This window comes from Vicugna pacos, chromosome 23 (genome assembly GCF_048564905.1).
Source record: "Vicugna pacos chromosome 23, VicPac4, whole genome shotgun sequence".
NCBI lineage: Eukaryota > Metazoa > Chordata > Mammalia > Artiodactyla > Camelidae > Vicugna > Vicugna pacos.
This window is the reverse complement of record NC_133009.1, coordinates 15,473,126-15,494,597: the sequence shown is the minus strand read 5'-3', so window position 1 is coordinate 15,494,597 and position 21,472 is coordinate 15,473,126. Positions and strand designations below refer to the sequence as shown.

The window sequence follows — 21,472 nt, the reverse complement described above, 5'->3', positions numbered from 1 at the left end:
CAGCAAACACCTGTAAGTGATCTTTGTCAGAGTTTAACAACCCCTGAGTCAAAGATGATGGGCTGAGAGGCCGAGGTGGGCTCACTTTTCTTTCACTCCCTCCTTAGGGAATGGAGGAATCTCACACTACATTGTTGTCATCTGCTGCTTCCTTTTTCTTAATCTTTCCCTTTATTTGCTTGACCTCTGGAGTCTGCAGGGAAATTTAGGTATTGTAGGTAATAGTATGTTTTGAATTAGAAAAAAAATGTCCTTAATATGTGTAATTTCAATATTCCATAGTACAGAAAACTCATGTATTTATAATAATCAGCTTAGTTTTTCATTTTATCATTTAATTTACAATCTGTTTTCTGATCACCTAGTTTGAAAAAAAAATCAATGGGCCAATCATGTCTCGAGTTCACATAGCATTTTGTGGTTTATAAAGAGTTTGCTCAAGAACTTTATTCCCACAATAACTATGTAAGTTAGCAGAGCAGGTATTCACGTTTTACGGATGTGAAAAGAGAAATGTTGGAAAGTTAAAAGGCTTATTTAATGTCCACATCTTAGGACTTCCACTTTGATGCATTTCGTATGCTTCAATTGATTAACTGATTGGTTTATAGTTTCAGTTTTGACGAATGTTATTCAAGGCTGTCAACTTCTTTCTATTTGTGTTAACATCAGAAAAATTACAGAGGAAGAACCAGAAAGTACACCTCCTGATGCGTACTTCCATATTAACTCAATTGTTCTGCTCTTATAACTGGGTTACTGATTGACGTAATGGAGGAAGTTGCACAAACACTATGAGTAATTGAAGAAGCAGTGTATGATTTAGAATTTACTAATTTGTAATTATTAACCATTTACATATATATATCACATAAGAAAATAAAGTATATGCAGTTTAACCTAAAAATACAAATTAGACACATTATGAATGATATGAGAAATACTAATGTTACCAAAGGTTTTACTTCCATTTGGTAACTGAACATTCTCTTAGAATATTCTAAATATACCCGCAGAACCTGTGGCTTCTTTTGGCTGTTATAAATCCTGGTAACTGGCATAAAGTGTTTGTATCAAAATGGTTACTCCAACCTTGGATTTACCATTTCTAGAAAAAAATCATTATTTTACTTTTCCAAACAACCCAGTAGCTTATGGCAAATCAGATATTCCCTTTCAGGAGTAAAAATCAACTTTAGTTATACACGTGGCTTATTATACATACATATAACTTCATAACAAAAGGTAGCAGGTCAGGTTTGACTGCTTGATGCAACTGTACCACTAGAAACATTAGGTCAGCAAAAGGCTTCTGAATTTCAGTCAGTAAATTGGCACACTTCCTATTTGCACCACACTTTTATGTCCACAGCTTTAACAGTATAAGCAAGTTGAACACAGTACCTCGGAAACAAGCTGGGATGTTAGAACCCTTATGGAAGGGAGTATGCCTGCTGGATTCTTGGAGCTGTAATTGTAGAGAGACAATTTCTGCCTGGGGCAGAAAAATGGTGTCTTTAAAATTTCTTCAGGCTCTTGTTTTTTATTTGTTGAAAGAAAAGTCTAGTCCATTTTGTGGACTTTTTACAGATATTTGATGCAGTATTATGCAAATATTAAGAAAAATTATTGAGAGCAATTAAGAATTTATAGAAAAGCAATTTGAGGGAAAGTGTCTAAAGATGCATGCAGTTATGGGGACATGCTGAATAGACTCCTGTGTCTGTAGTTAAGATTTCTTTTTATCTATCAGTCCCTTGTTATTAACTACCACAAACCTTAAACAGGTACCAATTTTCTTTCCATTCAACTGTTGGGAAGAAGCGGCAGATGAGTTTAAAATTGATTGAGATTGTGAACTTAGACCTTTTGCAAAGAGATAACACTGGAGCATCTCGCCAGTTCATGGAATAGTCTTCAACATCACTGCTTTCAATGTACGATGGGAATTCATGTCCCAGTGTACCTTCAAAGCATTATTATATTCTTGATTATTAGAAGATACTAGTAACATATTTTAGGAAGATTTCTTACAGCAAAAATTCTAATTTAAAGAGATTTCTTGTTTAATTAAAATTTTAGTTGCAAAATATTAAGATGGTTACTTACAATTTGCCACTTGGTACTTTTTGAGGTAGTTATAATCAGGGATTTACATTTAAAATATATAAAAGTCCACAATGTTTATATGATTTTTTTTCTTATCCTTATTACTAATGATCCCTTTGTTGTCAATGAAAAGCGATAAAAGAATGGATTTTGGGAGACTCATTCAGGGTTTGCAGAAAATTTTACTATCTGCTTAAATTATGTGTTAGATTGACAAACTGACTTGGTTGATTAATACCTTACGAGCTGTTGTTACAATGAAAAGAACATTCTTATATAAATTACAATTTTCTGTGAAGAAAACATTTCTAGATACTATGTCATGAATATATATAGCATGCCTAGGAAAAGAACTGGAAAAATGTATCTTTAATACTTAGAAAAGGAAGAGATATTAGAGGAAGCAATTCAGATAGTCTGTATTCTTTCTCACTTAAAAATTTTACCTGTTGGGTCCAGAAAAAAAAAGTGCAGATGCTAATATCAACCAGGAATTGTTGATCGCAGGGCTACGTGCATTTATTCCTTCACCAATTCCATACGTTTCCATTAATACCAACTACAAGCAAGGCACTGTGCAACATTTAGGGCATTCCTGGGTGAGTAAAGAGTTAATTTTCTCTTGGAGGAGAGAGAGAATAATACAGCAAATGATACACGAATAATAAAGGAAGCAAATGGACTTTCACAGTACCCAGGGAGCTGAGGAGGGAAAGGTTTCCCTGAGACATGAAATTGAAGCCAAGATGTGAGGGATGGGAAACCACGTGTGGGAGGTGACTGGGTGAGAATGGTGTGGCTCAAGGCGCGGGCTCCAGGCAGAGAACAGCATTTGTCAATGAGAGCAATGGAGAAATTACATGGAAAACCAGGGATTAGGGTGATGTTGTAGGAGCAAAGGAGGAAAAGTGGTTCCAGAGAAACACAGGATGGGAGAGTGATGACTGCATTTGAAAATTAGGAGGTCATTAGTGGTCTTGGTGAGAGGGTTCCAGGGGAGTGGTGGGGACTCAGTGAGGTGGCCGAGGGGATGGGAAGTGAGGACTCTGAAGATGCAGACAGATAACAGTGTAAGCAAATGGCTCTGTAGAGAAATCTACATTAAAAAAAGGGCGACTTGGAGCATAAAGGAATATGAAGTCAAGGGAGACTGTGACAAGCTTGCCAAGTCAGATTATCTAGTAAAAAGTAAAGTCTGATGATTCAGAATAGACAGGCATGGCCGTCAGAGTGAAGTACTTGAGGAGGAGAGAAGGATTTGTGTCCAGAGAGCCACACGTGGGGCCAGATCTGGAACAGGAGTAAGTCTGCCTCCTTTGTGCCGGAAAGGAGGAGAACTCAACTGTTAGGGCAGAGCGGGCAGTGGAGTGTGCAGATCTGGTGGTGGGAAGATAAGGAGCTTCCCCCGGTGCCTTCTGTTTTCTCACTGAAGGGAGATGTCACCACCCAAGCGTGGGGGTGGGGTGAGGTGAGAGACTTGGGGAGAAGAAAGTCATTTTCTCGAGTGGGGATGCCAGTGTGCCAGAAAAACTTAGAAAGATGCTGTGTAGTGGTGAGAGCCTCTTTTGAGTTTTGAGAATGTGAAGCTAAACTGAGACCAGCCTTCTGGGTTTATGGTGTCCCTCCAGCCATGTTTAAATGCAAGAAGCAAACCCAGACAAGCTAGAATGGCTGAATATTTCTAGAGCGGGTTTTTTTTGTTCTGAGTGAGAGTTTTTAGAGAAAGAAGGAAAATCTGAAAATCCTTAAAATGAACGACTAGTACGCTAAGCAAACAGAACAAAAACACCTTAAACAAAATTGTGTAGAAATTCATGAGCTTGTAGAATGCAGATCATTTTATCCAAGGTAACTATTAACTAGTAAGGAGGAGTCACAGACTACTTTGTTCCTTTCAGATTCCTTGTCTGGTCAATTGCTAGGCCAGGTTCTACACTTCAGCGAGTCTCAGAGATTCTCAAAGAGTTTACCTGTTCCCAGAGCAGTCATGCATGGGCTCCTTTTTCTTCAAGTTAGTTGCTAGAATTGTTGTCCTTTTGAGTTCTGAGTGTTTAACCCTTGCCTCGCCTTCCTTTCTTGGATGCCTAGCTAAGTTCTCGTGTCTGGTGTCTCTTTCACCCCTCAAGTTTTGCCTCCTCTCCTCCAGGTTTCTGAAGACATCTTCGTCCTCCCTCAAGATAATGCTTTATGGAATTGGAATTGTTACAATTCTGCAATGTAGAAATGGCCAAAACACGTAGTAATAATAATCAACTGTCAAAAAAGGGGGTTCTTTTTACAGCCCTGCTTTCAGGATGTTCTTTCTTCAACGTGCCAAAATCTTTCATTTTGCAACTAAGAAAGTCATTTTCGTTTCTTTCTCCCTCCCCTCCCCCCCACCAAAGTCTTTAGAGCTTCTTAGAACAGCTGGTGACCATAATCCAAGTGATTTTTTATGAACTAAAATAATATTATTGAAATACTGTCTCATATTTCTTCAAAGTTAAGAAAATTCCTGTTTTTTAAAAAAAAAAACCTTGTAATTTAATAGCCAATTTTTATAAATCCTTTTAACATTAAAGTGCTTTAATTTTCCACTGTTGATGGTCAGGCACTTCCATGAAGGGGAGCAGGGAGTCTGTGTGGGCCAAGCTGGGCAGTGGCAGGAGGAGGGGCAGCTCCTAGTGATCAGATGCCCTTGATGTTTTGTTTCCCAGATGCACTGCCTGGCACTTACGAGGTGCCTCTTTGTCCTCCTTCCCTCCCTGCCTCAATGAGATGTCTGTCATGCATTGGAAAGTCATAAATAGTCCATAAAGTGGAAGTCTGCACTTTATTCCTGGTTCTGCCCATATTTCCTTAGGCTAGGGTTTAGCTGCAGTTATCAAACTTCTTCCTGTCCAAAATGAGGTGGTGGGCGGGAGTGTAACATTGTTTTTGTTGATTTCATTTTGTCACAAAATCCACTGAGGCTTCATATCTCACCAGAGAGGCGCAACAGATACATTCTTATAGATTTTAGTAATGTCCCTGGCACTGATCTCCATTGTTGATCAAAGGTTGAGGAAATGTAAATTTCATGATTTGGTGCCAATGAGTGTTTCTAGTTCACTTCAACCCGTGTTTACTATATATCACACCTTAATGTTCAGATTGTGCTTACATGTTCGTTATGGTGCTGGCAGGGGTTGATAGTCCAAAAAGAACTGAAGTTTTCTATCATTTTACCCTTTATTGTGTTAGTTCAAAAACCTTTAATTGAACTTTAGAACTACATAGTTGTATTCCTCAGAAGTAGAGGCAGAAAACCCAAGGCTGCAAAGCATACGTGAGTACCATTCGAAGGGTCTGCTACACCGCATGGACTCCATGTATTTCAATATAATTGGTTTCCTTTGTAGTCCAGTGCTTGTACTTCATGAATTTTATAATGTCACACTGTATCGTGAGGTCCATAGGCTTCCCCAGACCGCCAAAGGGGCCCAAGACAAAAAATATTAAGAACTCTTGAGAATACTCCCTCGAATGCATACTTTCCACTTACGGAGTTCTCAATCCTGCAAAAGCCTGGGTTTCCCATTTGTTAAAAAACAAACAAACAAACAAAACCAGTGAATTGCCGTGCACAGTGTCTGGAATCATGTTTCTAAAACCTATTACGACCTGAGAAAGGAATGATGAGCTTGAATTACTATCATATGTTACACCATCCAGGACTTTAGGGTGCTCATGTCATGTCTAGCGGTTTAACTTCCTGGTAACCCACAAGACTGATCTTCCACAACTCCTGCCATATTTTTCTTTCTTTTTTCTTCCCCCCACTTCAAGATCATAATCTACATCCGTATTTTAATGACAAGATCAGCCTCACTAGCTGCTTGAAATAGTTATTGTGTGAGTTGAAAAGTAAAACAACCTCGAGATGTTAGAACTTCATCCAGTAATAAGATGGCTCTCATGAAACATTTAAGCCAGTGTGACGGCTTTCCTGGGGGTTTTCCCTGGACTGTTTACTTTAGAAAAAAGATACAGCTTTCCCTGCTGTGGCAATCTTGAATACGTCATAAAAAGAGGCAGCAATTAAGGAGGGAGTGGAAGCCTCAACAAAATACAAACGCTCCCCAGGGGAGCATGTTTTCAAACCGTCTTGTCTGGAGAAAGTTGTAGAAGTAAATGCACTTTTCAAAACCGATTCCTTTTGCTGGCATCTTGTGCCACATTGTAGATGTATTTAAAAAAAAAAATGTGAGCAGTGACACCTCACTGTTATCGGTTTCTTTTCAGTGGAAGGTAGAATGTTACTTTGTATTTTCTGAAAGTGAACATAGTATAGTTAACACTTGTCAGTGTGATATGAGTGTATACGGAGCTGTGTGGGAAGAGGATTGCTGTTTTTTAAACAATCCATGTTTGTGTTTGTAAGTACACATCTTATAACTATGATTCAAATCTAGAGAAATGTAAATGATGAAAATGACTCTTTTTCAGTCAAAGAGAGAAATTCAGTTGTTTTCCTTCAAGTTCACATCCTGACCATACTCCGTGCCACCAAACAACAACTTGGCAACTTAAAATTTGGGTGAAACTAAAATTTATATAAATGCCCTTTTAATTTTGTCTCTATTTCCTTTTTAGTCTTAGTATGTGGGGAGGGGGAGAGAAAGGGGTGCTGGGAGGATGCAAAGGAATAGCACCTGGTTGATAGTGAAGAGATGTGTTTAGTTATTTCCCTAATTAGGTGAACTTGCTGTGTTTGTTTACACCGTAGGCCTCAGCTTACAAATGTGCACAAGTTCTGTCTAGGTGGTGATTATTTTTTCCAATCCCAAAATTTTCTGACCTTAAAATATAGCCAGAGTGGCCACTTGTTTCTGGCCACTAAAGAGGTGAGACAATGGAAAATAACAGCAAACCAGATGGTCAAAGAAAGAAAAACTGGAACACTGGCTGGAGAGTAAGGAGACATTCTTGCTTTGTTTGTAATGCGGCCTGTAAAACTGGGCCAGCCGGTTTTCTGGCCCCTAAAATAGTCAGGTTTATCTGGATTCGGACTTCCCAGTGGTGAAGTGGTAAAATCAAACAGACGGCATTATGCATCGTGTTTCATTTATATACTGTGTGTGTGTGTGTGTGTGTGCGCGCGCGCTTTTAAAATAACCAGATGAGGGAGGCTGGCTTGGCTAAGTGATGCTGTGCTCTCTCCTCTTCTCTGTCCCCTCACAATCCCGGTTTAGGTGCCTGTCACGGCACATTTGCACCTCTCTGGGTGGCCCTCCCTCCCTCCTCAGGTAACACCTTCCTCTGTGAACAACTGCAAGTGTCTTTGTTTAACGGCTATAGTATAAACATGGAAGTGTGTTATAGACTGAATGGGGCCCCACTCCCTTCATATGTTGACGTCCTAACCCCCCCAGTACCCGAGAATGTGACTATATTTGGAGATTAGGCCTTTAAAGAGGTGATCGAGTTCAAAGGAAGCCCTTAGGATGGGCCCTAATCCAACTGGCAGGTACTCTTACAAGGAGAGGAAATCTGGATACCCAAAGAGACACCAGGGGAGCGTGGGCACAGAGGAAAAACCATGTGAGGACACAGGTAGAAGATGACATCTTTACACCAAGGAGAGAGGCCTCAGAAGAAACCAAACCTGCTGGAGACTTTGATCTTCGACTCCTGGCCTCCAGAACTGTCAGAGAATGGGTTTCTGTTGTTTAAGGCCAGTAGGCTGTGGTGTTTTCTTACAGCAGCCCTAGCAAATTGAATGCAAAGTGTCACCCCCATCATGTGGCCTCTGTCGGCCTGTCCTCCGGGGTCTTTGGTCGAACGACAGAATGATGTAGAAAGAAAGGATCTGGTGTGAGTCATGGGGTCAGGATTCTAGGGCCAGCTCAGCATTTGTCAACCTAGATGACCTAGGGAAAGTTTCTCAGTCTTTCTGGGAGACAGTGTTCTCTTGTAGAGCGTGAGTAAGGGGGACCATCTGCCTCAGTTTGAGTTGTCAGACAAATCACTCACCCTTTTATCTCTCAAAATTGCAGTAATATTCCCCCTCTTATTATAAAGACAAAATGAGGTGATGTGTATAAACCATTTAGCACAGTATCACCAGCATTTGGGAAATGTGTAACTAATGTGAGCTTCTGAAATTAGGTATTCAAATTAGCAATTGCTAAGATATCTTCCAGCTTAGCCTTCTAGGTTCTATAAATAGGCTCGACTTGCCCCATGATGATTTCTTAACACGGAACCTCGTCTATGGTCTGATCGCTTTTCCCCGGTGCTCCATGTAAGTTCCCAAGTTTGTTCATTCACGCTTTCGAACACAGTCATTGGGTGGTCTCTCAGGACCCAACAAGAGTACAGGGAGAAGGCGACAGAAGTCCCTCCTGTTGCTCACAGCCTGGGGAGACATAGAGTTTATAATATGTCAAGAGAAATCAAGGAGAAATACCAGAGTCCTAACCCAGTAGACAGAGAGACGATTTACTTCAGAGACTGAGTTTATGCCAGAACTGAAGGGCAGGCAGAGAGGATCCTGTCGAGAAGCTGTAGGGGGGGAGGCGAGGGGTGTGGTGGGCGGCACAGGTGAGAGCCTGGGGTGGGACGGGGCATCTCCACAGCAGCTGCGGCTTACTCCTGAGGTTCGTTTTTGGTTTTTTTTATTTATTTATTTTACTTTTTACTTTTTTAGCTTTTTTTTTTTTTATTGAGTTATAGTCATTTTACCTCCTCAGGTTCTTTCCCAGGAACACGTGTTCTCCCTCCCCTCTTTCTAGACATCTCCACCCTTTCGTGGTTTCAAGCATCAGCTCGGGTTTTTACCTTTTCTAGCAAGCCTTTTCTGTTTTAAACCATGTGAATCTTTCTCTGCTCTGAAACTCCGTAGGCATTCCATATAGGCTCCCCTGTTTTAATGATGAACTTTGAATTATACAAACTTGAGAGAGAGAGAAGCGGTGTCAGAGGCCTAGGAAGAAAAACAGAGTGGAAAAGTCAGTTCAGGAGGAATAGTGTGGATGGACATTGCGATGGGACCAGGCATCTCACTGTGGGGCCTGAGAGGCACTTCCACGCTGTTGGGTTTCTGGCTTAAGAAACAGACCCAGCTAATCAATCTGTGCCTCTGTAACTGGTGGCCTGCTTTTCCATTTCCTTGGGAATAGGCAAATTCTCCTAACAGGTTTTCTGGACCAAATTGAAGATACCGCTTGAGAAACATTTCTAATATAAAGTGGCTCCATTCCCTCTCTTAATTCCTGCTGTTTCTTCATTCCTCTGTGCCTGCTAGTCATATCAAACCCTTTGCTTAGCCTAGGTTTTAAAAAAGCAACAGATAAATAATTTAATAATTTAAAACTTCAGTAATGCCTTAGTAACCAAATGTATATAGTTTATATAAATATACAGTTACATGTTAGTTAATACATACATAAATGATGATGGAAACACTGCCCTTCATGCCTTTAAAATATCTTTCTATACCCAGAATAATGGAGAAAGCTTTGAATTTGGAAGCAGACAAATCAGGGAGATACGTATAAAAATTTTAATGGATCAGATTTTAAAAATCTCTATTCAAACTTTTATCAGTTTTTTTTTTTTAATTTTAATGGAGGTACTGGCGATTGAACCCAGAACCTTGTGCTGGCTAAACATACTCCTACCACTGAGCTACCCATCCCCCCAATTAGTATTTTTTACTCTCAGTTAAAACTAATTGTTGAGTATAAAAACGTATACCACCTTTATAAATGGTGCTGAACAGATTTCCTACTTGAATTTCTCAGCAATCTCTATAGAGCCAAATAAGTCTTAGGAAATTGGGGGAAAACATCAGTTTCATAAACAACAATAAACATGATAATTTTGCATGTTTGTGACCCACTAGGCCCTGCACTGAATGATTGACATACACTTTCTCATTCCATCCTCCCATTGCCTCTCTGAGGTGTGGGCGCCATTTCCCCCATTTTACAGATAAAGAAAGTGAGGATCGTGGTCACACGGTCGGAGGAAGGAGGAGACAGGCTTGAACTTAGATCAGCTGGGCTCCAGTAGAGAGGCCTGCCACTGCTTCAGCGCTGAGCCTCCTACTGCCTCCTCTGCTCTGTTCCACAGTGAAATCGAGGGAAAGAGAAGAGGACCCTTTGCGTTCCTATCCTTCTTTCCTCCACGTGCCACAAACCTAGTACAGGCAGACCTCGTTTTATTGTGCTTTGCTTTATTGAGCTTCGCAGATACTGTGTTTTTTTCACAAATTGTAGGTTTGTGGCAATCCTGTGTCAAGCAGGTCTTATCAGTGCCATTTTTCCAACAGCATCTGTGTATTGCAAGTCTCTGTATCACATTTTGGGAATTCTTTCAATATTTCAAACTTCTTCATTATTGTTGTATTTGTTATGGTGATCTATGATCAGTGATCTTGGATGTCACTATTGTAATTCTTTTGGATCCCCATGAGCCATGCCTATATAAGACAACGAACTTAATTGATAAATGTTGTGTGTGTTCTGCCTGCTCCACCAGGAAGGGTGTAGCTCAAGTGGCAGAGCACATGCTTAGTATGCACAGGGTCCTGGGTTCAGTCTGGTTCAATCCCCAGTACCTCCTCTAAAAATAAGCCTAATTACCTCCCCCACTGCCAAGATAAAGTAATTAAATAATACAGTAATGATTGCTCCACCATCTCTCGCCCTCTCCTCAGGCCTGCCTATTCCCTGAGACACAGTGATACTGAAATTAGGCCAGTTAACAATGGTCTTAAGTGTTCAGGTGAAAAGAAGAGTTGCACATTTCTGACTTTAAGTCAAAAACTAGAAATAAGTTTAAGCTTAGTGAGGAAGGCATGTTGAAAGCTGAGACAGGCCAAAACCTAGGCCTCTTGTGCCAAACTAAGCTAAGTTGTGAATGCAAAGGAAAAGTTCTTGAAGGAACTTAAAAGTGCTACTCCAGAGAACACATAAATGATAAGAAAATGAAACAGCCTTATTGCTGTTATGGAGGAAGTTTTAGTGGTCTGGATAGAAGATCAAGCCAGCCACAACATTGCCTTCAGCCAAAGCTTGATCCAGAGCAAGGTCCTAAGTGTCTTCAATCCTAAGAAGATACAGAAGGAAAGTTTGAAGCTAGCAGAGGTTGGGTCACAAGGTTGCAGGAAAGAAGCCATCTCAATGACATCAAAGTGCGAGGGGAAGCAGCCAGTGCTGATGTAGAAGCTGCAGCGAGTTCTCCAGAGGACCTAGCTGAGATCATCAGTGAAGGTGGCTGCGCTGAACTACAGATTTCCAGTGTAGATGAAACAGCCTCTATTGGAGGAAGATGCCATCTAGGACCTTCATAGCTGGAGAGGAGAAGTCGATGCCTGACTTCAAAGCTTCAAAGGACAGGCTGACTCTCTTGTTAGGGGCTAATGCAGCTGGTGGATTTAAGTTGAAGCCAATGCACATTTACCATTCTGAAAATCCCATGTTCCTTAAGATTTATGCTAAATCTACTCTGCCTGTGCTCTATAAATGGAACAACAAAGTCTGGAAGACAATCCATCTGTTTTTGACATGGTTTACTGAGTATTATAGTCCTGCTGTTGAGACCTACTGCTCAGAAAAAAAAGAGTCTTTCAAAATATCACTGCTGCTTATTGACAATGCACCTGGGCACCCAAGAGCTCTGATGGAGACATGCAACAAAACTAATGTTATTTTCATGCCTGCTAACACAGACCCATGGGTTAAGGAGTAATTTCAACATCCATCCTGCAGCCCATGGGTTAAGGAGTAATTTCAACATTCAAGTCTTGTTAGTTAAGAAATACATCCCATAATGCTATAGATAGCAATTTCCCTGATGAATCTGGGCAAAGTCAATGGGAAACCTTCTGGTAAGGATCTATCATGCTGGATGCCATTAACAACATTTGTGATTCATGGGAAGAAGCCACAATATCAACATGAACAGGAGGTTGGAAAAAATTGGTTCCAACCCTCATGGATGACATGAGGGATTCAGGACTTCAGTGAAGAAAGTAACTGAAGATGTGGTGGAAACAGCAGGAGAAATAGAATTAGAAGTGGAATTTGAACATGTGGCTGAATTGCTGCAATCTCATGATAAAACTTGAATGGATGAGGACTTACTTCTTATGGATGAGCAAAGAAAGTGGTTTCTTGAGATGGAATCTACTCCTGGTGAAGATGCTGTGAAGATTGTTGAAATGAAAATAAAAAATATAAAGTATTACATAAGCCTAGTTGGTAAAGCAGTAGCAGAGTTTGAGGGACTGACTTCAATTCTGAAAGAATTTCTACTGTGGGTAAAACACTCTCAAACAGCATTGCATGCTACAGAGGAATTTTTCCCAAAAGAGTTAATCGATATGTCCTATTTTTAAGAAATTGCCACAGCCACCTCAGTCTTCAGCAACCACCACCCTGATCAGTCAGCAGCCATCAACATCAGGACCCTCCACCAGCCAAGAGATTCCAGCTCAGTGAAGGGTCGGATTATGATGAGCTATTTTAAGAAATAAAGTATTTTTTAAATTAATATCATGTACATTGTTCTATTAGACATAATGCTATTGCACAATTAATAGACTACATTAGAGTATAAGCATAATTTTTATATGCACTGGGAAACCAGAAAATTCCTGGGACTGCTTTATTGAGACACTTGCTTTGTTGTGGTGGTCTGGTACCAAATCCGCAGTATCTGTGAGGTATGCCAGTAATAACCCCTTGTTTTCCTATTGTCCTGTCCCTCTGTGGAGGGAAAGGGAATGACCAAACACTCTAGTCTGTATTTTTGGTTCTCTTTCACTTTTCCCAGAGAAACCCATCTTGCCCTGAAAACATGACTAACAGGGTTTTGGGCAGACCGCACACTATGAAGCATTCGTTGAAAGCCAACAGTTGCATTGCACAGGCAAGCATGTGTTGGAAACGGTATCTCCATTTCCCCCTCATTAGTGTTCAGGAAGTTTCTAATTACAGGGCAGCCAAAAAAAAAAAAAAACTTGTGAGCTTCATATCTCTTGCTTCAGACTTAAAGGACTGTACACTCACCAAGACTGGTTATTCAGCTTAGTTATAAAAACAACAACAAAAAACCCCAAAATGCTGTTTTGTGAGCATTCATGATAGTGGTTATGCAAATGAGTTGCAGTAATGTTTCCAGGCTGAGCTAATTGTGGAGAGAAAACATTTTCCCAGGGTTCATGTGGCTAAGGTGGAATGCCTGATTCTACAGAAACCTAAAATATGTACTGCTACTATTAACAGTTTGGCGAGGAAAAGGATGAATGGGTGCATATTTGTGACTGGAATTGAAAATGTCATTACTGACAATAAAGACTGCTGATTTTATTCTGAAGAAAAGGACACTTACCCCCCAATTTTTCCATATGAATGGTTTATTATTTCTTTCAAACATAACACATAACTTTGGAATGAAAATTGTACATAAAAATTACATCTATCCACATGTATTAAGAGTTTTTATTTTTATTTAAAACAATTTTTTTATTGAAGTATATAGTCAGTATACAATATTGTGCTAATTTCTGGTGTACAGGGTAGTGATTCAGTTGTATATATATATATATTCCTTTTCATATTCTTTTCAATATAGGCTATTACAAGGTATTGTATATAGTTATCTATTTTATATACAGGAGTTAGTATCTTCACATCCTTAACTCCTAGCTTATCTCTCCACTCAGCCCTCCTGCCTTTTCCCCCTGGTAACCAGAAGTTTGTTTTCTATGTCTGTGAGTCTGTTTCTGTTTTGTAAATAAGTTCATTTGTCTCTCTCTTTTTTTTAAGATTCCACATATTAGTGATATCATATGGTGTTTTTCTTTTTCCTTATGGCTTATTTCACTTAGTATGACAATCTCTAGGTCCATCCATGTTGCTGCAAATGGCACTATTTTATTCCTTTTTATGGTTGAGTAGTATTCCATTGTGTGTGTATGTGTGTGCATTTATGTATTGGACTTCTAAAGTAATTTTTTATTTTGGAATAATTTAAGATAAGAAATTGCAAAAGTATTACATGATTTCCATTTATTCTTTACCCAGATTTCCCTAGTGAAATATCTTATATTGCCAAAGTACATTATCAAAAGCAGGAAACTAACATTGATATAATGATATTAACTAAACTACAAACTTTATTTGGATTTTACTAGTCTTTTGTATGTATTAGATTTCATCCAATCTGACAACCTCTGCCTTTTGCTTGAAGTGTTGAATTTATTCACAGTTAATATTATCTAGTTCTCCTGTATCTGCAGGGGTAATATTTTAAGACTCCTGGTGGATGTCTGAAACCTTAGATACAATGAACCCTATATATATTATATTTTTTTCTTATACATACATACCTATGATAAAGTTTATAAATTAGGCATGGTAAGAGATTATCAACAATAACTAATAAAATAGAACAATTATAACAATATATTGTGATAAAAGTTATGGGAATTTGGTTTCTCTCTCTCAAAATATTTTATTGTACAAATTTAATGTCTTTTCCATCTTAATTACTTACCAGCACTGTGGCCATAACTTTTGTAGTTTGAGGTGCAACAGCAGAATGAGCATGAATTTCTTTTTTTCTTCACAATTTTTATGGATAAAAGATTTCTTCTTACCATAGATCTTAGCATCTCAGCATAGGATTTCTTTTTTCTTCTTAAGTTGAGAACTTTCACCTTTTCACTTATAGGAAGCACTTTATGGCTTTTCTTTGGCATATCCAAATTGCCAGCATCACTATTCTTGTCCTTTGGGGCCATTATTAGATGAAATAAGGGTTACTTGAGTTTAAACACTGAGGCACTGCAACGGTCGATTTTATAACCAAGATGGCGACTAAGTGACTATTGGGTGGGATACTCGGGACAAAGGGATGATTCATGTCCCAGGTGGGACAAGCAGGACATTGTGAGATCTCATCATGCTGCTCAGAACAGTGCAAAATTTATGAATTGTTTATTTCTGGATTTTTCCATTTAATATTTTCGGACTGCGGTTGACCACAGGTTACTGAAACTTTGGAAAGGGAAACAGCAGATAAGGGGAGACTAGTGTATTATAGTTATGGTTGGAGTTCCATCTGCCATTTTGCTTTCTGTTTTCTATGTCTCACTTTTTTGTTCCTGTGTTCTTTGTGTTAAGTAGATATTTTTGAGCAGACCATTTTAGTTCCTTTGTTGATGTTTTAACTATGTTTTTGAGTGATTTTTAAAAATTTTGTTTTGGTTCTTTTTGGAGGGGGAGATAATTAGGTTTATTTATTTATTTTTAATGGAGATACAGGGATTGAACCCAGGACTTCATGCATGCTAGGCATGCAGTTTACCACTGATCTATACCCTCCCCACCTTAAGTGATTTTCTTAGTGGCTACTCTAGGAATTATTTCTAGGTGTACCTTAATTTATTGCAATCTACTTTATATAAATAATAACTTAATTCCAGGAAAATATAGAAACTTTGCTCTAATATAGTCCTAATCCCTCCCCACTTCTTTGTGCTATTATTATCATATATATTAATTCTATATATGTTGTAAACCCAACAATACAGTATTGTAATTTATTGCTTTACATATTCCGTTTGTTTTAAAGAAGCTTAAGAAGAAAAGAGAGAAAATCTATTTATAAAATATTTTTTATTGATGTATTATTTACTGTTTCTTTCTGTGGATTCAATTACATCTGGTGTTCTTTCCTTACTCCATTATAGCCCCATTCCCTCCCCCTTTTTTGTGCTATTATTTGCATATATATTACATCTTTAAATAAGTCCAACAGTACAATTTTATTATTACTATTTTATGCAACTGAGTTCTAAATCAGTGAAGAGAAAAAGAGAAAAAAATTTATCTATTTATACCATCCTTTAGAATTATCTATGTACTTACCTTTAATGGTGCCTCTATTTCTTTGTGGGGATTTGAGTTACACTCTGGCGTCATTTCCTTTCAACATGAGCTTTCTTCACTATTTCTTGTAATGCTTGTCTCCTAGCAAAAATTACCTCAGTCTTTAGTGATATGGAAATGTCTTTATTTTGCTTTCTTTTCTTGAAGGATAGTTTTACTGGACTTAGAATTCTGGGTTGACAGTTTTGTTCTTTCAGCACTTGGAATATATCATTCCACTGCCTTCAGGTTCCACTGTTAAGTCATCTATTAATCTTATTTGGGTTACCTTGTATGTGACGAACCTTTTTTCCCTGTGACTTCCTAGATTTTTCTTCCTTTCTTTCTTTTTGTCTTGGATTCTCAACAGATTGACTATCATGTATCTAGGTTCTCTTTATATTTCATACTTGGAATTGGTTGAGCTCTTTTGACATGTTTTTAATCAAGTTTGTAAAATTTTTAGTTATTATTTCTTCAAATTTTTTTTTCCTCTGAGATTCCACTTGCATTAGTGTACTTGATGTTGTCCCTCAGTCTTTGAGGCTTTGTTCATTTTTCTTCATTATTTTTATTTTTCTGTCCTTCAGATTGAGTAACATCTATTGATGCCTCTTTAAATTCACTGATTCTTCCATAAGGTCACATCTGCTGTTTATCCTCTCTAGTGGATTTTTCATTTTAGTTATGCCTTAGGTCCAGAGTTTCCATTTGTTCATTTTTTCCTAATGTCTACATTTCTTTATTGCCATTTTCTATTTGATATGTTATTGTGTCATACTTTCCATTAATTCTTCATGTGTGCTTTCCTTTAATTCTGTGAACATATGTGTAACAGATGCTGTGAAATATTAAGTTCATAATCTGGGATCCTTCAGAGATGGTTATTATTGGCTGCTTTGTTTCCTGTGTGTAGCTCACTGGCTCACATTTATCTGTTTCTGTTCTTTGTTTTTGCTTGTTGTTACTGAAAAAAAAAGGACATTTTATATTATATATTTGTAGCAACTCTGGATTCTAATCCTTTCTATGGGAAGGTTAGTGTTGCTATTCGTTTGTCTTAGTAACGTTTTCAGCTTGTTCTATGACATTTTTCCTTACAATGTTCAGACTTTGTGTCAGCTCAGTTGTGATTTTTCTTTTTCACTCTTTTTTTTTATTTTTAAGCTTGGTAAGAGATAGCCCTAAATGGATTTAAAGAATAAAAGGATAGAGACAGCAGAATGACAGGTGGTTGCCAGCTGTTGGCAGACAGGGAGGGATGAATAGGCAGAACAGAGAGGATCTTTAGGGCAGTGAAAATACTCTTAGAATACTGTAATGATGGATACATGTCATTTTGTATTTGTCAAAATCCATAGCCTGTACAACACCAAGAGTGAACCATAAGGTAAACTGTGGACCTTGGGTGATTATGATGTGTCAATGTAGGTTCATTAGTTGTAAGAAATACCACACTCTGGTAGGAGATACTGGTTTTGGGGGAAACTGTGCACGCGGGGGTGGTGGTCGGGCAGGGAGCATATGGGAACTCTGTACCTTCATCTCAATTTTGCTGTGAATCTACCTAAAACTGCTCTAAAAAAAATTCTCTTTAAATCTAAGTAAATAAACACCATTATTTTTGTTTAAAAAAGTGACACAGGAAGTGAGTTTTGAAATTCATAAGATCTCATTTATGTAAAAAAGTTTAATTACCTCTTTTCCTTTTTCCTTAAAATATATGAATATACTTTGAAATAGTTTGTTAGGATACACTTCAAAATGAAAGTAATGATTATACTTTACTCCCGTTACTCATATTTGTGACAATAAGCATGAAACTTTTAAAATTTTTAAAATGTGATGTCTAAAAAGAAAAAACAGTTTAAAACCTTAAGACAATTTTTTATTCTGAAATTTAAAAAATTAGAAATTACGTATTAATCATAAATAATACAAGCATTTGAAAAGATGTTTCAAATTAGATGTGATTTGTAGAATACTAAAATACAAGTATGTATTGTTTTAAAAGTTCCAAGGGAAAAAAAATCTAGGATGGAAGAACAAAGATATTTGTTGATTAGTTTTTAATTTGATTTTAAATACTATGGAGTAATTGTAAAAGAAAAGGCAAAATATAGAGCATATTTTTTCATTAAAATATTTTCATTTAACAAATTAAACTGGTACCTTAGAATGAACAAACATTTCTTTTAAAATGTTAACATTAAAGTTGAAATTCAACATGAATATGTTTTTAAAATTCTTAATAGTTAAGGTGAAAAATGTTCCTTTTTTATTGTGAATTTGTGTAATACTGATGCAATTAAGGAAACAATGACATGGCTTTTAAATTATAAACAGCACAAAATAATTTTAATTTTCCAAAACGTCAATAAATTTCTCATAAAATACTTGGCAAATGCAAAAAAAAAATCCTGGAGTTTCCTAATAATTACAGAATAAATTTGAACAAATAAATATGGAAATTAAGCAGTACTATCAAAATGTGTTTACCCTTTCCCTAAGTTGTATGTGTATAGCCACTCAAATAAACAATTAGGGAACTCACCCCAACTGGTCCCCTTGGGTAGACTTTTGCTTCCTAAGATTTGTACTCATTATCATTTAAATCTTGCAACTGCATCCAAGAGGAAGCTTAACAATAAGGATTGTTTATTTTGTAGGTTTTAAAGAAGCTAGAGTGCCAGAGAAGACATTTGAAGTGTGAAGAGATTGCCTGTAATTGAAACCAACATGTCATTTATAGATCCTTATCAACACATTATAGTAAGTCATTTGCTGTTTATATTTTCTTCTGGGAGAGGGGCAGGCATACTTTTGTGCATGAGTATTGCTGGTATTGCTGGTGTTGCTAGTACAGTAATAAAACTCTATGAAAAATCTTGGATTCTTTTTTACGGAAGTCATACGAACTTTGTGTAGTTCAAGTAAGGTACGATCTGTAATAAAACTAACTCATCTCTTTCTCTTTATCCCAGTAAGTTTCCAGAAAAGAGGGGCTTGGATGGAAAAACTACCAAAACATCCGTAACAGCATTTAACTTTCATGAAAGAATTAAAAAGTACAGTTATCACTTAGCAATTTGCATCCTGCACCCTTCACATGAATTGATGGAGAGAAAATAAAATAATTATTGAATTGAGGGCTATATTTTGGTATGCATTTCCAGGGTAATTAATTTTGTAAATGTTCCCTTAGTTCGATATGTGTAAGCAAACTTTTCTATGGGTGGGCAATAGTAAGTAGAAAGTAGAATCATTTGACTTCTACTGTGTAATTTTCCAAACTCCATTGGAAGTGTACACTCTCACTCTGATCAAAAAAAAAAAAAAAAGAGGAGAAAAATTCCTTTGCTGAATTCAACACCTGAGATCCAGTTAGATTTATATGGAATAGGAGTAGTTTTTAATGGATATTGAGGGATAATACAAAGCCTCATTTTTATTTAAAATGAAACACTCTTCTCTTACCCTACACCCCTCTCTAGCTACCATCCTCTTTTTTTTTTTTTTCCCCCCCTGGCTGGATAGCAAGGATTAAAGCATAATTTTTTGTAGTGCCCTCTTCCATTCACAACTTCAGTGATTGAAGACTGGACTCAACTTTCATTTTAAAAAAAGGTCTCATCAAGGGTCTCTTCGGTGTTGAGTCAAATAGATTCTTCAGTCCCGCCCCCCCACTGCCCCAACCTCTAACCCCATCTCTGCTGGGCATTCTCTTCTTAAAACTCCTTAAAGGTTTTGCTTTGTTTTCAAGCTTCTCTTTCTCTTTGATTCTTTTTTCTTTTTAAACTGAGGCACAACATATATAAAATACATAAATCTTAAGTGTTCATCTTGATGGATTTTTACATATATATATTCCCACCCATGAAATCATCATCCAGATTAAAATACACATTATAAAGGACCCCAGAAGAGTTGCTCATGTCCCTTCCAGTTAATAGACTCCTCCAAGGCAACCAGTATTTGACTTCTGTTACCAAAGATAAGTTTTGCCAGTTCTGTACCCTCATAACGATGTCTACTTTCAACATTTTATCTGTGAGTAGCAGAGTTCCACATTGCTACATTACCATGCCGTTTTTTATTGTCCGAATACTGGAGACCACAAACTGTTTATCGAGTGTTCTGATAACCGTCATGTCCTCACTGAATGGCAGTGGTGCCTTTGCTGTATGTGAATCAGGCAACTGCATATGTGTGGCCTGACTTCTGTTCTGTTTCTTTGGTCTCTTAGGCTTTGATTCCCCCAATACCAATCTGTCTTGATTTCTGTAGCTTTGAAAAGTGTCTTCATATATGGTAGCGTGAATCCTCCAACTTCTTATTCTTCAAGGTTTTCTTGGCCATTTTCAGGCCTCTACGTTTCCGTATAAGTTTTGGAATCAGTTTGTTAACGTACATACACACGTACACACACACACACAAATGCTGGGATTTTTTATTGGTACTGAAAAGAGTCTATAGGTCAATTAGGGGAGAGATGATAGGATAATATCGAATCGTCCAATCCATTTACAGCTCATGAAACTAATGTTAAACTGTTTAACCAGGAATCAAAAAGCTAATGTTGCATTTATATGGAAATGCACTTGATTTCTGTAGTGAACTTAATGAATTTCTTTATTAATTCTAATTGTTTGTAGAGTCTTTTGGAATTTCAACTTACACATTCCTGTTATTGGTAAATAATGACAGTTTTACTTCTTCCTCTTTAATCTTTAAATGTGTATCTTTTCAGCATTACTGATTGTAGATCATCTACTTTAGGTATAGCCCATAAGACTGAAAATGTCTTACTTTTATAATTGCTCAATTAAAAATATTTTCTAACTTTTATTGTGATTTACTTTTTGACACATGGGTTAAACGTGTTTCTTAGTTTTCAAACGTTTGGTAATTTTTTTAGTTGTCTTTGTCATTGATTTCTAATCTCATTCTTCTGTGTTCAGAGAGCATACTCTGTGTAATTTTTTGTTTATAGTATTTTTTACAGGAGATGGCCTAGTATATTGTCTACTTTGGTAAATGTTCCATGTACAATAATGAGTTTCATGTTCAACTTCTGCTTTATGAATTTTGAAATGTTACTAGTGCGTATAACTTCTGAATTGTATGTATTTCTGTTAAATTGATGTTTTATCATTATGATAGGTCCTTTTTTATCTCTAATAATGACTTTGTTTTAAATTTTACTTTCTTTTATTAACATAATCCTTTCTAGTTTTTTTTTTTGTGTATGTATCCTTTTACTTTCAATTTATATTTTTCCCTTATATTTAATGCGTGGTTCTTGTAAAAAGCTTATGTAATTATGTGTATACATATGCATATTTATATATATATCAGGATTTAAATTGAGATAATCTTTATTTTCTGAAACAATATCCTACTTTCCTTCCATCATCATTCTGGTTTCTGTAGGTGAATTTAAACAGTGAATATAGGCC

The 21,472-nt window shown here is 37.2% G+C and overlaps 1 protein-coding gene across 1 annotated transcript in view; it reads left to right on the top strand.

Moving 5' to 3' along the window:
- Positions 1 to 21,472, top strand: part of PLA2G4A (phospholipase A2 group IVA) — a 133,026-nt gene that overhangs the window by 4,353 nt on the left and 107,201 nt on the right. The window contains exon 2 of the mRNA XM_006198776.4: positions 18,683 to 18,785. Coding sequence (XP_006198838.1) covers positions 18,753 to 18,785 — 33 coding nt within the window. The 5' untranslated portion in view covers positions 18,683 to 18,752. The remainder of the gene's footprint in view (positions 1 to 18,682; positions 18,786 to 21,472) is intronic.